At 52.1% G+C, this 20,066-nt stretch overlaps 1 protein-coding gene across 1 annotated transcript; it reads left to right on the forward strand.

Moving 5' to 3' along the window:
- The first annotated feature begins 2,823 nt into the window (after positions 1–2,823).
- LOC139322744 (Krueppel-like factor 5) lies at positions 2,824–14,671 on the forward strand. Its single transcript, XM_070951952.1, has 4 exons — positions 2,824–2,991; positions 11,013–11,910; positions 12,418–12,477; positions 14,493–14,671. Exons 1-4 carry the CDS (start codon positions 2,824–2,826, stop codon positions 14,669–14,671), a joined length of 1,305 nt encoding a protein of 434 aa, XP_070808053.1.
- The last annotated feature ends 5,395 nt before the right edge of the window (positions 14,672–20,066 follow it).

Genomic DNA, 20,066 nt, shown 5'->3' on the forward strand with positions numbered 1-20,066 from the left:
ATAGGAGCAAGCAGCAATCCCCGAGTGGCACAATTGGTTTTCTGCATTGGCTCCTTTCTTGCTCTCTGTGGGAATTTCCACCCTTTACCAGGCTCAGCCCCTCGGCCACGCGCAGCCCCTTCCCCTTCAGCCCCCTGCTGACTCTGTCAATGATTGCCGGGATGAAAGGAGCTCCTCATTTCAGCAATAAAAGCAATGTGTCAATCTCTTATCTTGCCAGCAAAGGTACAGCCTTGATCCTATCAGCCATTCCCTTCTTGGGCTGCCAGAAAGAGCCACATACGTTAAGCAATCACCTTCTGCTTGGACACTTTCTGTTGGCAACATTGGTAGGCAATTGTGTCCCTGGAAGCTGCCCAACCATCCCCATCTGATGGAGAGAAAATGGGCCTCCTGAGACACAGACCTGGGCAAAGAGGGAGAAGGCCTAGAGATGAGGGGTACGGCAGTAACGGGGGGTGGGTGGGTGGGTGGCCGAGAAAACCTGCAGGCAGGACTGTGAAGAAAAACAGCATCTCATGGGCCCATAGCAAATCCGCTACAATCTAAGAATTGGTTCTTCAAAGTGGGAAGGACGTGGAAAAAACACTCTAATGTCCAAGTTAGGATGCACAAGGTCAATGCTGCCAATATTCATGATAATAAATTTGCTATAAAAAGTTGTAGGAAAATTGTAAGGATGACGCTTGAACTCAAATCCCACCAGCGCGGGAAGTAAGTTCAGATCACTTCATTTAGACCCTTGTAAAATCAAAGCCTCCCTGAGTCCCACATCCTCCCACCACCACCACCAGCTCTCTGCTCCGACTCCTGTCCTTTTTTCTTGCCCAGGAGGGTGTGAAGAGGCCTGCAGTTTCCACACAGCCTGGGAGGCGAGAGCCAAATGCCAAACGGCGCCAACGTGGCATGCAAGGAAAGGCAGAACTGAACCAGGAACCTTTGGGAGCTGCCGTAGCTCTTTGCGCTTTAGATGCCCCCCAACTACTAAAAGCGGCTTTTGGGGGATTTCCAAGCTAGGAGTTGCCTGCCTTTTGGCCTTTTCCAAGCCTGGATTCCTCCTTCGTCAGCCACAGGGAGCCTGCTGGGCTTCTGCAGGGTGAGCAGAAGATTCTGCAAAGACCCTCAGCTGCTGGTCTGGCTTGGAGGTCTCTGCTTCCGTCTCCCTTTCGGACCTCAGGCCCTTGTGCGGGGATTGTTCCTCCTCTTACCATCGTGCTTCAAGCAACTGCTGTGAGGATTGGAAAGGCTGGTTTTGTCCGGAGGCTTCGGAAACTTACCCAGATTAATCCCTTTCCCCCTTTTCAGAAGGGAAAGCTCCGTCTGCTGACTTCATCCAGTTTGACTAAGAAATAAGGAAGGTCTGTGAAGAGTTTCCTTTCAGATTGTTTACAGCCACATCCCCCAATCTCGCTTTTATCCGTCTGAAATTCTCTGCCATTCTTCCCGCACGTCTGGCTACACCTCAGGATTTCAAACAATCCCATATATACCCATATGTGTAAATATATATGTATTCTCCTCCCCCTCCCCAAATGTTTGGTAGCGACAGATGTAGAGAGTTGGATTTCCAAACTGAAGGCCAGACAAGGGATTTAAAGTCAATCACGAGGTCTAAGAATCAATCCCAGATTTTACTAAAAACGTAAGAAACCCTCTTGGGGTCCTACTGCACTTTCAGGCCTGTTAATCATATGAAACGTCTGTTTTCAGGTCCTCTCTTCTTTGGCCTTGCACATACAATGAGTTTTATCCCTCTGCAAAATAGCAACTAGATAAGAGCTAAACTCTTGTAACAACACTGAAATCCACAATTGTTCTCATTTTGAAATGTGGATTTTTCTGGACTCGGTTAGTTAATTTCAGAATCAGGCAATGCTGCTGCCTGATTCTGAATTTCTTGGCTGCTAAGCGGCCTTCAGAAGTCAGAGAGCTCTGCCTCTTTGCGTCCTGATTTCTCTGCCTGGGAAAATCAGCCCCCGACATGGGGAGGTCCTGGGCCAGAGGTATCGAGGGCCACGGGCTGCTTTCCACAAAGCAAGAATGGGCATTCTTGGTCTGGAAGGGGGTAGGGACTTAGTCTTGCCTATTGGATGGGGGGGGAGCCAGGGAGGGAGCTCAGATTTTTGGCAAGGCAAAGGATGGCTGGCCAAGAGAGCCAGGAGATTAGGCCCGCCCGGGTGCCCAATTGCCTGCAGAAAGGGGCAGGACGCATCCTGGTAGGCACAGTTCCTTGGGGCATCCGAGACTCAACCCTGGGGTTCTCTAGCACTGGGCCTTCCTTTTGCCAGAGGGGAGACATTGGAAAGGCCCAGTGGCCCTTCACCCCAACCCAGAGCTGGCACGGAGGACTTGGGCTGGAAGACCATGCAAGATAAGCCGAGGACAGGGACGGCTTGCAAAGGATCTTGCCGCCTGCAACTGAAGCTCCTGGCAGGCACCCCACACCCACTTCCCGCGTGTAAGATGGCTTAGGGCCACAGGCCCAGCCGTCTGCCTGGCTCGCTCGCTACCTCTCCACTAGGCATTGTGTCTTGGGTTGCCTGAAGGAAGAGGCCGTTGGCTCTGCCATTGGCTGGAGTGGTGCTCACTTCCTCCCCAATTGGCTGGGAAGGCCTGAGGCAGCCTTTGCCAGGTAAGAGTACCTCCCACTGCAGGACAGGTGAAGATTGGGATTCTTAAGGCTACAGAGCACCTGGATTCCTCAAGATCAGGAAGAGCAGGCATGCCTCGGAACGCCTGATTGTTGCCTTTCCAAAAACTTGTTTTTCCTCTCTGATTTGGGTTTCGCAACTCGGCAAGGTGGGAGAGGGGCGCACAAACAGGATGAGCGGCAGTGGGCTTGTCGCAAGCTCCCCAATCTCTGAGGAAAGTGTAGCTTTTACGCCCTTGAAGCCCGTTGCGATGGCGAGGGAATGCAGTGACGACATGGCCGTCTTTGAAGACATCAAGCCGCCCATACGAATCTTGGAGAATCAACAGGATTTGGCCCAGGTAAGAGAAGTGTGGACCTCAGGTGTATTCTGTTGGAATTAGGAGGGTTAGAAAAACTTTTCTTTTGAAAAGTTGCCGCTTTAATCCGAAAGGTTGATGAGATCAATTATCAGAAAGTTTCCAAACTGACTGTATTCTTCTTTCCCCTCTAATTATGGATTTGGGGTGGCTACAAAAGGCAAGAAAAGTTGCTAGAGTTTTTAGGCTGTTGGAAACGACCGGTAGGTCACCAAAATTTATACTGGACAATCTGGAGTCAGCCTGAAATGTAAATCAGTTTTTGTGTACAAACGGGCGACGGATGGAAACAAGCAGCTGAGAAAACGAAAGCTTTTGAGAAAGACGCACCTGAATTTGGCCTCATTTTGTTGCGCCTGGGATAGTTTCTGGGGTGCTGCTTTTTTGCGGTGGGGATGTTCCCAGGCAAGGGAGGCTCCCTGAAGGCCTTTGGGTTATTTTCCTTGGGGGGGGGGAAGGGCGGCGGCCTTTCGCGCCAGAGAGCCGGGTTCTCTGGCCAAGTGCCTGCAGGGCGTTTCTGAGCCAAAACGTTGTTCCAGAGGAAGAGCCCACTGAGATTACGTGCCTTTGTTCCTTCTCGCTGTCTGGGCTGCTGCCTTCGGAAAGCACAGGAATGGAATTCTCCTTGAGATTCCCCAGTGGTGAGCCCCCTGCCTCCCCTCCCCCCATTGAGATGGGGCTGAATCAAGAGGTGGAGGCAGAGAGCCCGCCTGGCACACCTTTGCAGACTCTTCCACCTGGCCGAAGATGCTGGTCTTTCCTGCTTCCTTCCAATGTGTGAAAGGAACATACAGGCGGCTGCATGTGTTGTAGGACCAGGCCAAAGGCAGGGAGAAGATTATGCTGCTGCTATGCATGTGAGGAAGACTCTCTCCCCACTGCGGAACTGGTGGCCTGGTGTTTGTGGAGGGGGGCGGGGAAGGGTTAGGGTTAGTAACCCTATCTGAAAGGAAGGGGAGGCCAGGTCAAAGGCAGGGGTCCTCGCGGGAGGGAGGTGGCTTTCCTCAGGCTTTGCGCACCAGGGCAGGAGGGCTGACCCTCTGCCCCATCTTGGTCTAGGCAGTGTCAGCAGCAGTTCCCATTATGGAGGGCAAGGCAGGGCAGGAACTTCAGGGGAAATCAGGAAGGGCATCTGGGCTTATGTGACCTGCAGGTGACCACAATGGTGGGAAGCCTTTTAGACACGCTTCCATGATGGTGGAACTCTCTTGCCCCGCATATCATCAGCTTGTCATATCGAGTGGAACTGTATCGTGGGGACCTTGCCCTGGAAGGCCACTCTGCTTGTTCGCCTGGGTTTTGTGACTTGATCCAGGGAGCAGACTCGGCTTCTCAGCTGCTCATCCTAAATTGTTGACCTGGAGAGGCGGCAGATCTGCCACCTTCCCCAGGGAGGCCTCTTCCGTGGGGGCCACTGGGAGACAGAATTGGCCGACCTCCTTCTCGGAACAAACGGCCCCAGAAAAGGACAGAAACGGGCCCATTTCTCCACTGAGACCGAAATTTGTCTTCTGTTTGCATAACATTAAAGGAAATGTTGATTTCAAGAGAATCGGCCCCCAACTTTGGCATTTGCAGAGCAACGTCTGTCTCAGGGGTGTGAAATCCCAACCCTGAGAAAATTCTTCATTTGATGCCAATCCCCCCTCCATTTTCTCTTGCTCAATCGGTCCAACAAACGAGGTAATGATTAACCACAAGTGCAAGGCTTCCTGGCGCCATCTTGTTGGCAGAGAAGACGGCGGGTCTTTGGTAGAAAATGCTGGGGAGCCGTAGAGAGAGGGGCCCTGGCAAGCGAGGGGGCCTCTTGGCATTCGGAGGGAAGGGAATTCTGAGAATGTGAGACCTTTTCATCACACCAGACTGTGCAATTTCTGTCTGATCGATGCTGTAATCTCCCAGGCGGCCAACCTGAGTCGCCATTTGAAAGACACTTTTCATAAAGTCAATTTGTAAGGCTCGATTGGACCCATATTCTTTATTCCAGAAATAGGAGATGGGGGGGAGGGGGCAGTAGAAGGACTACCCCAGGCCCGTTGGATGCTCTACCAGCAGAACGGTGGCCTTGGTTCCCTCAGCCCTTCGGCTTCTTTCTCCCTGGGGTTTCCTGGAATGCACAATCTAGAGCATCTTTCAGAGCGGAGATCTGGCTAAATTCTTTTGATCTGTGAACCGAAGACTTTGTTTTACTTGCCAAACAAGGTGACGGTGAGGTTGGCGGCTGCATTTTCCCTTGCAAAGGTCATCGAAGCCTGGAAACTCAGGAGAACAAACTTATTTCCAGCCCCAACTCAACTTCCCGTTTTTGAAGGGAAATGCTCCCTGACACCTTACCTCTCCCTCTGAAATATTGGCCTTCCCTCCCTTTGTTCAGTTCATTCTACTCTTTCCTAAAGCAAACTATTTCATAGGAAACTTGCATTCAAGGTCAGGCAATTGGAATAATGGCTAATCAACCAAGCTAGGGTTGGCACTCTGTGCTCAATCCAGGCCTGCAAAGAAACCTTTCCCCAAGGATTGCCAGGGGTGAGGGGGCTCTGATGGAAGGGCTGCTCCTTAGCTGCACATGGAGGAGGGATGGCCCATGCTTCCCATGTTCCAGGCGCAGGGAAATTCACAAGATACTGTGCAGAATCTGCTCTCGGTCTGTAACTGCAGCCTGGATTGATGGATGCATCAGAAGGCAATTGGTACCCGACATTTCCATAGGAGATTGCAAAGGTCTTTCTCAACTGTTGGCTCGTCCCTCTCGCCAGCAACCACATGCTCCATTCCAGAAGAAGCGCCACAGGCAGGGTCCTTCATGGTCAGTTGGGAGAGCCCTGTAGGACTTCCAGTGATGGGAAACAACTCATGCAAATTGCTGTGTGCCTAAATAAACAAGGTTTCATAATTTGGTCCCAAAGAAGCCATTTCATGACTCATTGGCCCATTGAAGCAGCTTTTTTGAAGAAATATGATCTTCAAAACAAATGTGGCCCATAGCAAAAGAAGTCTATTTTCTTTTCTAGACCTGGAAGATATACTGTATATCCTTGTCATTCTACACATAATATGGTATCCCCCAAGATTATTAAGGTTCTCAGGATTTTGAGCTCCAACCAAGTCCATCTGGCATGTTTGATACGAGGCTGAGTTGCCCAGGTAGACACATCTTTAGCCCACAAGTACAGCGTAAGAAAGTGGATGGAGGTATTGTCAGAGACTACGAATTTGCTCCTCAAGCTTCCAAATTTATGGTAACTGTGAAGTCTCCCTTACTTGACCTTCCCTACGCAGGGCAACTTTTATTTCTCTGACCAGAAAAGGCCTATCAAAAATGTAGATGTCAGATCAAAAGAATGAGGTGTTTTTCAGGTTGTTGATCCCAAGAAAGACAATCAGATAAGACAGGATAAGAGCTTATATTCTAGATTGCCAAAGGTTATGGAAAGTTCTGATAAAAAATGCAGGTAATCTAATACAATGATAAATCCAGTGCTATTCTGGTTGCTGACTGAAATGCTACGCAAGCCAAGGAGGCAACTGTATTTCCTTGTAGGAAGCCATTCAGCAAATGCCAGCCGGTCCTTCCCCCCCCCCCCCTTCGGGGCCTGCTTCCTGAGTCCTTTGCTGTGTCCTCCTGGCCTAGAGCATACCACCTGGGCATTATTCCTTTGGGGCAGGGGTAGCAGGGATGATTCCAGGGAGCTTCGGCCTGTGAAGTGAGCTGGGGGACGTGCAGTTCCCTGCAATTTTGAGGAAGAGCTGGCTGATCCGCTTCGCCTTCCCTGGAGGAGCCAGACCGTAACTTCATCGACCCCAACCGTGAGCTTCTCCAGTGGAGGGCTCTGATTTGGCAAGGGCTGATTGTGGTTCATGGCATCCATACCCCCCGCCTGGTTCCTGGCTAGCTGCCAGGTTGTGCCCCAGCCTGGAGTGACACTGCCAGGCCCAGCTCCAAAGGAGTGGCACTTCCTCTGAGCACTTGCTGGCGTCATCAGGCAGGCCTGACACAACTTTTGAGACTTGGATCAGTTGTCTACCCCCCATGGGGGAGAGGGGGGGGGCAGAGCAAATGGTTTCCTCCTCGGAAACTGTAAGAAGGCTGCCATGAGAGTTGAGGCGCTGCTCCTGGCCCAGGACAGGCATCCCTCTTGCCCCAAACTGCACCCCGGAGAGTTCTAGAGAAAGACTGCCCACGCCAACCCCTCCTCACCCCCCCCCTGCCCTGCATCTGAGGTCAATTCCAAGACTGAATGATCAGAGGAGCAAATATTGACTCTGGTCAATTTTTTACTAGAGCAACAATAAAGGCTGACACTGAGCCAAGCAGAAGTAGAAGTGCTTTCTATGGAAATCCAGCCTCTTTTGAAGGAATGCAGGCAGAGAGAGGGATGGATTTTTTTTTTCAAATCAGGCTTTTCCTCCAAATTTGTGTAATGACCATTCTTAGAGGTTTGCAGAGGGGAGGGGGATTCTCTGAGCCCCCCCGGAGGTTCTGATGGCCGGGGATGGGGGGTGGGGTGGGGATGGCTTCCCCCTCCCTTTCCTGCCTCTGGGGAGCCGTACCTTGCTCCGTCAGTATCTGCTGGGCCTGGCCACAATCAGGGGATCAAAGGCCAAGATCTCTTATTCTGTGGGATAATCCCCAGGAATGTTTGGCCAGGGAGGGTGCTGGGTGCCAGGTGTGAACCCCCCTCAGCCCCCTCCCCCCAGAAGCAGCAACATGGACGTCTCCCCAAGGAGCCCCCCAGCCCCGTCTCCAGCCCTTCTGTTCAGCTTCAGGGTTTGAACTGGTCTTGCTTCAGCAGAGAGGAAGATCAGGCCACCGATGGCCCATCTTCTGCTTCAGCTTTAAGGGCTGAAAAACAGCTGGTGATGGCTTTGCACAGAGATGAGGTTTGGCACTGTGGAACAGTTGTGGAATTTTTTTATTTTTTTTTTATCAATGGATTTTTAACTTTTGTTTCTGTTCAATGGATTGTTTTTCTGCTTTTTTTGGGGGGGGGGTAGAGATTGATTGAGTTTCCTTTTTGTTTTTAGTTATTATTTTTCTTTAAGTGTAACTTTTTTCTTCAAAGTGTTATTGTAGCAGAGGTGGGTTTCAGCAGGTTCTGACCAGTTCTGGAGAACCGGTAGCGGAAATTTTGAGTAGTTCGGAGAACCGGTAGTAAAAATTCTGACTGGCCCTGCCCCCATCTATTCTCTGTCTCCTGAGTCCCAGCTGATCAGGAGGAAATGGGGATTTTGCAGTAACCTTCCCCTGCCATGCCCACCAAGCCACACCCACCAAGCCAAGCCACGCCCACCAAGCCACACCCACAGAACCGGTAGTAAAAAAATTTGAAACCCACCACTGTATTGTAGCCATCTGTAACAATTTAGAAAGTTTTGTAAGGCAATTGAATTTTTTAAAAAGAAAGTTAATAGAAAGCATATATTAAGCATATATCAACCCAGACAAAAGAATTAAAGCCAAATGCGAGCTGATGTAGATCATGAGATATCAGGAGCCTGGCAGAAGCTCCTCATTTCCAAAACTTTTGTAGAATTATGGGTAGTCCTTGACTTACAACCATTTGTTTAGCAACTGTTTGAAGTTACAACGGCACCCAAAAATTGACTTATGACTAGTCCTCACATTTATGACCATCACCCCACAGTCGTGTGATAAGAATTTGGGCCCTTGGCAACCGTCCCTGCATCATCCCGGGATCCCTTTGTGCCCAAGCAAAGTCAACGGGGGAAGCTGGAATCACTTAACAACTGTGGCAGAAAAGATCAGGCGGTATCCACTTAACAACCACCTTGCTTAGCCAGAGAAATGCTGTTCCCAATTGTGGACATAAATCGAGGGCTTCCTGGATTCCACTGGACTGAGCAGAGCATTCCACCTGCCCTCCCTCATCCCCGGCCTTCTTGCTTAAATCCCCCTCAAGGCAAGCCGGAGGCTGATTTTGGCTCCCGGAGCAGCACAGAATTTGGAGCGCTTTGCTCTTCTTCAGTAGGAAAAGCAGGACAGTCGGTTCGGAAGCTTGCAAGAGAGGAAATCAGGCGCTCTTCTGAAAACAGGCGCCGTTTTCTCCTGCTGACCAGCAGAATGTGAAAAGGGCTTTTCTGACTGAACTAAGGAGATTCTTCCAATGGGGGAAGAGCTTGCAGACCCCTTGGCTTCTTTTTGGGCACCATGGAAATGTACCCTGCAGCCTTTATAATCAAGCGCCAATCTACCCAGGAAGGCTGGGGCACAGGCCACCTCCTCCGTGTAGAACATGGACTGCCCATGGCCGGATGTGGCTGATGGGAAAGATGGGAGACAGCACAGAACCAGAGGGGCTGGCAGCCTTTCTCCCCCTGGTGATCCCCAGCTCCCCTCGCTGTAGGGCTACCTGGAGGTGGCAGCAGCTGGGCCCTCGAAGCTCGCTCTTGGCACAGCCGTCCCTGAACAAGTGAGGCATGGCTTCATGCAGATGTGCTTGGCATTCAGGCCTCTGGGTAGTTTCCTGGCACTGCCCCATGGGTATTTGCTCCTGAGTTTAAAAATTACTGCCTGGAAGGGAGCTGGCAACGGAGAGGCTGTTCCAAGGAAAACAGCTCCTCCTCAGGGCTAGAGAAGAGGAAGCTGGCAAACACCCCTCTGGCAACTGAGGCAGCCATCGCACCAACACACCTGTCTTCCGCTCACCTAACACAACGGCCTTTCCCGAGTTTGCAAGCAGGGAAGGGGAGGGAGGGAGGGCAGCCATAAGCTATGGAGGCAAAAGATGCTAAATTATATGGTTTTTATCTAGAAAAAACAGAGTTGGACAGGATGCTCAAAGGAAGAGACAATAAATTAATAAAAAAAATTATAATTTTTTACTTGGTATTGAATTGGAGGAGGAGCAAGTAAAAGAAACAATGGTAGCCTGGGCAAAGAATTTCAGATACTCAATTGATCTAGAGAAATGGCAACAACTATGGGAAAGGAATTATAAAGTAACGATGTCCACTGCATATAAGGAAAATCCATACAAAATATTTTATAGATGGCACATGCCATCTGAGAAACTGGCAAAAATGTTTCAAGATAAATCAGCTAAATGTTGGAAATGTCACTAGCTTCCAGGTTCATATTACCATATGTGGTGGACATGTTCAGAAGCTAAAAACTATTGGAATAAAATTAAGATATGGCTGGAAGAAATGATACAGCAACATATTGAATTTAAACCAGAGCTGTTCCTAGTGGGTATCTTTCCCGAAAAAATAAATAAAGAAAATAACATGTAATAACATGTAATAACAGCTGCAAGGATTGTTTATGCACAATATTGGAAAGCAGAGAAAATACCTTTGGAAGGAGAAGTAATTTAAAAAATGTTAGATTGTGCAGAAATGAACAGATTGACTTTGATGATTAAAGAAAGAGAAGAGTCAGAATATTTTAAGATAATGAATCAATTTTACAACTGGTTAGAAAAGAGATATAAATAATTAAATTTATACTTATGTATAAAAAATGTTATGACTAGAATATTGTGTCAGTGATGAATTGGTGTAATGGACTAGGCTAGAATGAAGAAAGAAGAAACAGCAAAAAGAAGAATATTGGGAGATAACACTGAGATGTCACATGGAAGAAATGACTGATGTATTAAATGTGTGTCTAAAAAATAAAAAAAAATTACAAAAAAAAAAAAGCTATGGAGGCAGCTGTCCGTTGGGATGCCACCCTGGCTCCAAATTGGGGATTTGAGGCCTCCAAGATGCTTCCTTGAAGCTGGATGGAGATTGTCCTCAGATGCAGCTTTGCAGGAACCTCATGGCCGGCTTTGTCTGTGGGGGGAGGGCTTTCTGTGCAGGGGGGAGCCTGTAAGTGGCTGGCCTGTCTCAGGGGCAGCAACCATTAACACCGGGAAGGACAGCAACGGGATGGGGGTTGCCATCAGGCACCTGGCCTTGGTGGGGGATGCCAGCCGCACAGAGATCTTGGGCCTTTCTTTCCTCACGGTTCCTTCCTCTTCTGGGTTTCCATTCAGGCAAGGAGCGAGATGGACAAGTACCTCTCTGGCCAAATGCCCCCCACACCGATGGCAACAGACAAGAAGTATCGCCGGGAAAGCGCCTCGGTGGTGGACGAGTATTTCTCCACTGAAAAGCCTCCGTCGGCACCCTACAGCGTCAACATCAACGTGATCCTTCCAGACACCACGCACCTGCGCACAGGAATCTACCGGCCGGCTAAGCCCTCGATGCCCTTTCCCCAGATCAAAATGGAGCCCGGCCCCTGCTTTGCTCAGCCCTGTCCTGTCAGCAGCGGGCCAATCCAGACCCTGCCGGACTTCACCAGCGTCTTCAGCGTGCCACAGTCCGTGGCCGCTAACAGCATCTTTGTCAAACAAGAGCTGCCCTGCCCCGAAACCCCCCATTTGATCAGCCCGCAGCCAGGCCTGCTCTACCAGCTCTCGGGGGAGATGACTCCCACGGCCCCCTCTACCTGTGGTGCCACGGCCGCCGACAGCATCCACGGGGTGGGCATGTCTACTGGCAGCTCCATGCTGGACTCCAGGGCCCTTGCCCGGCCCCTGCGGCCAGCAGGACCGCTCAAGTCCTTCCCAGCGGCCTCCCAAGGCCTCAGTGGCTTCAGTGTGCCGGAGGAGTTCTACCCCGTCCCAGCAGTGAGCCTGCCCCCTTCGCCCCCCAACTCACAGCCCGGCAGCCCCGAGAACCAGCCTGAGCCCATCAACACCATTTCACCTCCACCCCCCTATGAGGCCACGTTTGGACTGAAACTGGCACCCCCAGGACACATCGCCTCTGGGCCCAGCGCCCTCAAGAGCATTGCGCAGGGACACCTCATCCTGCCAACCCCCAAGTTCAACCGGAGGAACAATCCAGAACTGGAGAAGAGGAGGATCCACCACTGTGACTATCCCGGTAGGAGATTGACAACCTTTTAAGTCTGGCTAACTCCCCCTCTCCCCGTCCCCATCCCCCCTCCGTTCACAACTGGCAGCGATCTAGCTGAAGTTGGAGCCGTATTTTGGCTGCCTCACGGCACAGCCAATAAGTGTTATGCCCCTTAACCTGGAATACAGTTGTTTTAAGGATGAGATTTTGGGGGGCTGGGTGCCCCCTCGCCCAATCTTTGAATGCAGGGCCTCCCCCACTGAAGCCACAACTATTCTGAAAAATGTGCACAGCAGGAGAGGTTGCATGCAAAGGAGGGAGGGAGGGGCTTTTTGGTATTCTCAGATAAAGCCCCCAGTGGCGGCACCCTAACTACACCTTTAGCAATGAGGCAGAAGGGAGAAAAAGAGGCAAAGAGCCTAAGAAGGAGCTCCCGGCATCTTCCACTTTCCCCACTGCTTCTCCCACCTTGGCCCTGTGCCAGCAGCCCTCTGGGCTCAGCGACTGATTCTTTCTTCTGTTTTTTTCCCCCAGGGTGCACCAAGGTTTACACCAAAAGTTCACACCTGAAAGCTCACCAGAGGACTCACACTGGTAGGTTGACATGGCAAGAGGCAGGTCTTTTCTCAAAACGTGAATCGTCTTTTCTGAGTCTTCGAATGGAGAATCTTGGTTTGGCAGGCAGGGAGCTTCCTTTTCCCAAAAGTTGCTGCTGTTCTGAAGACAGGCAGACTTGGGAAAAGCTGCTGCCAAGGGCAGAGCCAGGCACTGGGCAGCGTGGAAGGCTGATGTCTCTCTGAGGGCTGCAGGAAGCCGGAGCTGCCCAGGGATATGTTGGGCCTCTGGATGAGAGGCATCCTCCTCTTCCAAGCAAGGGCACCCCCAGCCCCTTCCCTTCCCTTCCAGCCCTGCAGTTTGAGCCCTATTTGGGGTTGAAGCAGTGATGAAATGTAAAATTTGTTACTACTGGTTCTGTGGGTGTGGCTTGGTGGTGGTGGGGTTAACTTTTTTAAAAAAATGCTTTTAAAAGCCTCTGATGATCCCAGCTGAGCTGTGCGATTGTCAGAGGCTTTTTTTTTTACTTTTAAAAGCATTTTTTTCAGCAGAAGGGATTGTAGAAAAAATGCTTTTAAAAGAAAAAAAAAAAGCCTCTGATGATTGCGCTGCTGAGCTGGGCATGGAGGGTGGCCGCAGGAATTTTTGCTACAGGTTCTCTGAACCACCCGCTGCCATCGCTACTGGATCGGGCGATCCAGTCCGAACCGGGAGCATTTCACCCCTGGGTTGACGGGTGAGAACGGAAGGGCTTCCTCTTCCACTCCGACTCTTCAGGTTGAAAAAAGCAAGCAGAGAGCAGCTCCAAAAGGCCATCTTAACCCTGCAATTTCTGAAGATGTTCAGCAGCTGAGCAGGGCCAGGGATTGCCACTAGCTGCACAGTCTGCAGCCTAAACTTGGCCAAGCAGCTGAAGGCCACCCAAGAGCAGCAGAGGAAGGCCTGGGGGATGGGGGCAAAGCCCCTCCTCAGCCTCCCCTTCTCTGGAGGAGGAGCTAAGCCACCCTCGAAAGGGCTGATCTGTCACAGTTTGCCATGGAGGAAGTGGAAGATAAATGCCCGGGAAGGCCCCAAGAGAGCCCCAGACGACCCTGCGCTTCAAACAGGAGGCAGGCTGGAGCCCCCAGCCCCACCCCCAGGAGATGGTGACCTTACGGCAGGGCAGAAGACCTTGGGGGGGGGGAGTTAAGGAATCCCTCACCACCCTCAACCACAAGGGGGGTCTTTTTTGCTCCATCAGGTCTGGGAGATTGCATCCACCCTCAGCCGCCCGCCCCACTCTGGGGCCCATTCTTTGTGGCTGCCCTGCCAGGCTGCCCCGGTAAGGAACTGCTGTGGGGACAATGGCAAGCGTTTGGTTTCGATCCCGGAAACTCACTCGGGTATTGTTTGAAGCAGAGTGTGACCTTCCCGGGACAATGGCTTTGACTCACAAAGCCTGGGAAACCGCCTGCCAATGTGCTTGGCGCAAACCCTGCACAGGGAAGCTGTAACATTCCCGGGAGTTTTCTCCCTTGGCTCCACCTGGGCGCAGTTCTGCTTAGGCATGATATGGGACAGGAGCGAAAGGGTGGCACCTGCCTGCAGGCCTGGTCTCCAAAGCAGACGCCATGCTGGACATGCAGGATGCCGACTGACTCGCAGCCGACTTCAATCTGGGTGTTTCAGGGCATCACGAATCCCCTTCCGTGGTTGCTCTGAGAAAGATGGTGGGGCGGAGACCTCTGGGGAGTCCCTTTGAGCGGAAGAATAGAACATGGAAGAGGGTCTCTAGCATCAAGCGCCCCATTGTCCCCCTCACCAGCATATTCTGGGTTACGAGCAGCGAGAGATCTGTCTTTCCCTCGTCTGCCAGCAACTTCCCCGCTTCTTCCGTCCCACCACTCCACTCCCCCCCGTCTCCTCCTCTTCCTGCAACTGTTCATCAAGCAAGTGACCTTGGAGGCATCCAGGGCCAGGGGATGCAGCGCCAGCCCAGGCCGTCCAGGGGAAGCAGGTGGGCAGCTATCAGACTTTCCTGGTGTGTGACAGGCTCCCGTTTCCCTTCCTTCCAGGCGAGAAGCCCTACCGGTGCACCTGGGAAGGCTGCGACTGGCGCTTTGCCCGCTCGGATGAGCTCACCCGACACTACCGCAAGCACACCGGAGCCAAGCCCTTCAAGTGCCTGGCCTGCGGCCGCTGCTTCTCCCGCTCAGACCACCTGGCTCTGCACATGAAGAGGCACCAGAACTAGGCCTGAGGCACAGCCGCCCTGCGGCCTCCCCCTCCCCACACAGACTGCGATCGAAGGCCAGGCGCCCAGCCACCCCCTCTGCCTTTGACGCCTGGCGATGCCCAGGAAGGCAGGCTGGGCTGGCAACAGAAAAAGGCCCCCTCCACCGATGGGGCTCTCCAGGAAACACCTCTCTCTTTCTGCCTCCATGGAACGTGTTGAGTCCTGACCAAGACCTCCGTGGGAAGCAGAGGCCGTGCAAGTCACGTGGAACATCCCAGGCCTTGGCTTGCTTGAAAAATCAAAGCAGCAGGACTTAAAACTCTGGCGTAAAGTGTGCTATGTTTCTGCAGCTGAGGGGGGGGTGGAGAAACGGTCTAACATTTTGCACCTAAAGCTTCCTTCATCGAGAGAAAGACTTGGAAGTGAAGTTTGTTCTTTTGCCAAAACCTCTTAAGCATCCACCCACAACCTTCTGGCCTGCCTTGGAGTTGAATGGAAGGTGATCTCCCTGGGGGGGCCCTCGGCCTCGCAAACCTGCACTGAGCATCTGCCCTCTGCGTCCAGAGAAGGAAAGCAGCTGCAATAACACCTTCCTTCCCCCCCCCCTTTCCTTGTGCTGCACCAAATGGATAGCCTGGACGGACCAGGCAGAAAGTGGGAACCGTTCCAGGCAGAGCGAAGGGGACCTTCCCCTACCTCACTTTCACAGCCGTGGCAAACGCTGCTGGCTATTCTAACACCGCAAGGACAGCAGGAAGGAAGTAGAGAACAAATCCTCCCAGGAATCTCTAAGGGAGCCCCCCCCACCGTCCCCCTGTTGTGTCACAGGATCCCCCCCCCCCACTCTCAAGGCCTTTGCTTGTGGAAGCCAACCTCTTGGTGTGCCTGGACTCTCTATGGAGAAAGCCAAGTCAGCCATCCTTGTGACTCGCACCGCCTTTCCTTTCATGATCTGCCTTTGATCCTGCTTATAAGGCAGCCAGCAGGGGCATTCAAGGCCGGCCTGATTCCAAGGTGGGCACCTCCCTCTTGGCCTCGATTTTGCCCATTGGGGCACTTGGGCTTCCACGGTCCCATCCACACACCCCATCAGCCTTGGGGAACTCCAGCCCAGAGCCTCTTGCCAAGAGCTTTTCTTGGCTCTGCTGGAAGGCAACTGGCGGATGGGTAGTGAGCTTAGTGCCAAATCTTCTGCAAGAGACTGCTGAAGCAGGGCAGCCCTGGTCTTGGGTCTCCTCAATGTTGCTTGCACATTTGAGTGTGTATCTGTAGCTGGAGTCAGAGCCTGGGAAGATGTCCCGAGATTCACCGTCTGGCACCCCCCCTCCCTTCTGCAAGTGGCACGGCTGCTTCTCTGGTGGCATCAAGGTCCACTCCCCAAGCAAAACACAGCTGAAGTCTGGTTTCACATGCCAGTTATGGATCCTTGCAGTTTACAGGGAGCAGGGAGAGAGTCTTCCGTTTCATACAACAGGTTAATATGGAACAGGATTGCCTCAAAAGTGCTTCATTTGACTAGATTTTGTCTCACCACCTGAAAAGTTTCATTAGTTTCAGTGAACTGAGCACATGCTAAATGTATAGCTAAAATCAATGGGATTTTTAAATCTTTGTTTTGGATCATAGCTGTGGCTGCTTGGTTAATTGGTTGGCATCCTGCAAAATTGAGACTTAGATTTTCCCCCTTAACTTTTTAACGGGTTTCAAGCAAGATTGTGCAAACATTTGCCTTAATTCTTAGCACTTTTTTCAATCCCCTTCTCTAAAAGATCCACTGAACCTCATTTCTTCTCCGTAATCACACAAAACTTTTGATGATGCAGATCAACCCTTTCTGAGGCACATTGATTAGCCATCTGTAAGTGGAATTTGGGAGGCAACTTGAACCAATAGGCTGCATCAGCTGCTGCTTTGAGACCAACCCGTTTTGCTTCGCTACCCAAATATTTCTTCACAGCACTTCCTGCATTGAGTGATTTCCAGTTAACCTTTTGAATTCTCAAACATGCAACCCACCTCCCCATCTTCGCCTTGTGTTCGTCTGACCAAGCAGAGCCTGGATTAGCCTTGCTTGCTACCCAATTCCTTCCCCAGATCACACACCCACTTTCACCAGACCGGCTGCCCATGCTGGGGAAGCACCCAGCAGCCCCCTGGACAGGCAAAAGAGGGTGCCCAGAGCTGCTTCTGGCCTGGCACGAGGGCAGTGGCTCCAGGGAGCAGGCGGGGCTGGGATGTCAGCAGGGGAGGCGAGGAAACGGCTGGAAGCGGCTGGCACAGAAAAGGCTTCTATGGCTTTGCTTGCCAACCCCCCTTCCCCAGGTGGGATATCTATGTACAGGAAAGATATTTGTACATATTTTTCTACATGCAACCTTAAAAGATGGTATTGCTTTTTTTTACATATGTAAATTGAATTTGAGCATGTGAACTCCAGATGATGGAAAAGAGCTGTTGTCACCATAACGTACTTTTGCAAAATACCCCGTGATGATGATGGGGCAACGCTCAGGCTCCCAAGCCCAGACCCCCCCTTCCGACCCACTTGCCCCAGAGCCATGCCTCCTCTCCTCCTGCTGGGGGCTCCTTCTCCCATGTCCCCCTCACAACTGGGCAGATGAGCCTAACAATGAATTGCCGCCTCCTCTTTGTTTCAAGAATAAATTTTTTAAAAAGCATGAAATGGCTTCCTTGGCTCCTGCGAGAATTACGCTCCATGTGTCCAGCTTTCCTTCAAAGTTGTGGAGGGTGGGCCACCAGCCCCCTTCCCACAGGTGCTCCCTGGGGTGAAGGGGTGCGTTTAGGCCCCGGCTTCACTCCTTTGGGCTCGGCTCAAGCCGGCCTTGGGCAGCAAGTGTCGCTTGTGGCTTGTCGTCATCAAAGGCCTCAGCCCCGTCGGTCGTGAGGAGTCCAAAAATGATGGGTCAGGCCAAGCCGGGCATGGGATGGTCTGGCACGATGGGCAAACACACCTAGGCCACTTGTGGCACTGATGGTTCTAGACTTGTGAAGTTGTGCACATGTGCTTCTGCGGTGTGCCTAACTTTGTGAGATCAACCAGCCCTTGTGGATGCGGCCACACCAGGCACTTTGCGCTAGCGTCTCCTAGTGGCTGGGTCTACATCAAGAGACTTCGGAGGGGCCGTTTTAAATATCTTTGAAAGTTTCCTCTGCCCTCCAGGTGAGCATTTTCCAGCAGGGAATATCTGTTCCTGCCCTACTCTCCTCAGCCCCGTGAATCGCTCTAGAGAAAACTGTGGTGCCCAGTAATTGATCTAGCCATCGGACGCCTGATACTCTGCCAGGGCAGGGGGAAACTTCGTGTGTGTCTTCCATGCACAGTCCATGTTCCGCTGGCCTGCAGAAGGGCAGTGAGTCCCAGGGCTCGGTGGACCATCAATTTCATTGCTGGACCGATCCCTCAACATTCCTGCCCAGCGCAGTGCAGCTGCCTGAAAGCAAAATTCTCCTGTGCTTGGCTTCAGTCCCAGGGGCTTCACCTCGGGGCAGGCTGCTGCCGGGGGGTGGGTGGGGGCTTGAATTGATCCACTGTCTGAAGTTTCCACCCTTTGATCGTGCTTTGGAGTTCAGCGTGTGGCACATGAGGAGCAGGCTGGACCATGACCTCCGTCTTTTGAACATTGATGGCGAGTCCAAAGTTGTCAAAAGCCAAAGAGAATTTTGCCATGCTGACTTGCATCTCTGGCTCCGAGCCAGTATTCAGAGCTGGGATCCCTTGAATTTCCACCTTTGGTCAAAGGCAAGGGAGGGACCCGCCCCCCCCGCCCCCATGGGGGGGGCTGGAGCTTACTGGCAGCAGTGCATTTGCTGTGACATTTATATCTTAGTGCAGTTCAAAGCCTGTTTTTCCTCACCACAAAAACACTGTGCAAAGGGAGAGCGCAACTGGCTCCAAGGTCACCCTCCTCCCCACCCAGAGCTGAGGGCAAATCAGACCCTCAGAACCCCTGGCCTTCCTTGCAGGGCTGCAGTTTGTGCCAAGCATTTTAATCAGGGGGAAGCTGTGGCTTTACCTTGGGGCAACAGTCTGCAGAGTTATAATAATGCTGATCTTACTAATGCTTCTTTGCCATTTAATTAAAATCTGCCCAGGATCAAAGGGAACTTCAGAGCAAACCAGGCATTCTGACACGCACAATATTGCACGGGGTTCAAAAATCAAGCAGGCTTGCTGCGCCCCCTCCCCCCAGATCTTGCACCCTAATCCAGAACTAGTCAAAATGCCCTTCCAAGGCAGGAGAACATCTCAAAACCCACTTCTGGAAATACCGTTTGTTAAAGCTGGCAGCTTGCCATACAGGAGGGCAGAGTAAAACGGCTCTCTTGCAAACTCCAGTTTCTGGAGGGGGGGAGGAGGGGGGCAGACACCAGACACCAGGGAGCCAGCTTGTGGGAACTGAGACCCCTCATGGGGGGAGGGGGACACAGGTCATAAGGCACCTTCAGCCAACATGAGAAGCCAACAAGCCAACAGCACCCTCTGCTGGTAGAAAAGGGGAATCACCTTGCACCAGCAAAGCAAGGAGGGAGCCTTCCTTGCCTGGCCCTGAAGGGAGACCCAGATTTCCAGCCCTGGGAAGCCCAGGGTCCCCGATGAGGCCCGAGGAAATTGGGGGGCTTCTTCCAGACAGCAAGATGAGAACCCCTTTGCAACCAGCTGGCCAGAGTGCAGACAGAACTGGCAACTGGGCAGGCTGAGGAGGGCTTTGGTCAGAGGCCTTTCCCAGCTCAGGGCTCTCCTTTCCCAGTGAGGACGCAGTAGGAAGGCTGTCCTGAGGAGGCAGACCCCCCCACAGGACCAAGTCCTGCTGCGCCATGGAGGAGGAGGAGGAGGAGGAGGGGAAGCCAGGTTGCCCGGAAGGACAGCTGACTGGGGTGGGGTGGGATGAGGGAGTCACATTCTGCCCCATTTGAGACATTTGCGGCCAGCTGCAGAGAAGCAGCTTTGGGAGGGGGAGAACCAGAGTTCAAAGCAGCTCCCCTTCCCAGCTGCAATTAAATCTCACATACGCACACCTGCACAGCAGTGGTGGGTTTCGAAATTTTTTACTACGGTTCTTTGGGTGTGGCTTGGTGGGCGTGGCAGGGAAAGGTTACTGTAAAATCCCCATTTCCTCCCCATCAGCTGGGACTCGGGAGGCAGAGAATAGATGGGGGCGGGGCCAGTCAGAATTTTTACTACTGGTTCTCGGAACTACTCAAAATTTCCGCTACCGATTCTCCAGAACTGGTCAGAACCTGCTGAAACTCACCTCTGCTGCACAGGCACACAATTTGGAAGGACGACCCCAGATCTGACCAAAGTGACAGAAAGGAAAGCGTAAGATTCTCAAAATCTCAGCAGAGGGACCGCTCCACCCCACCCACAGTGCCCCCTGCTGAACTATATACA

The sequence above is a fragment of the Pituophis catenifer genome, unplaced genomic scaffold (assembly GCF_029215685.1).
Source record: "Pituophis catenifer annectens isolate HBS135680 unplaced genomic scaffold, rPitCat1.0.hap2 SCAF_11, whole genome shotgun sequence".
Classification (NCBI taxonomy): Eukaryota; Metazoa; Chordata; class Lepidosauria; order Squamata; family Colubridae; genus Pituophis; species Pituophis catenifer.

Coding starts and splice junctions, on each gene's coding strand:
- LOC139322744 (XM_070951952.1), top strand. CDS start 2,824: ATGAGCGGCAGTGGGCTTGTCGCAAGCTCCCCAATCTCTGAGGAAAGT. Junction 2,992..11,012: donor ATCAACAGGATTTGGCCCAG/GTAAGAGAAGTG, acceptor GTTTCCATTCAG/GCAAGGAGCGAGATGGACAA. Junction 11,911..12,417: donor CCACCACTGTGACTATCCCG/GTAGGAGATTGA, acceptor TTTTTCCCCCAG/GGTGCACCAAGGTTTACACC.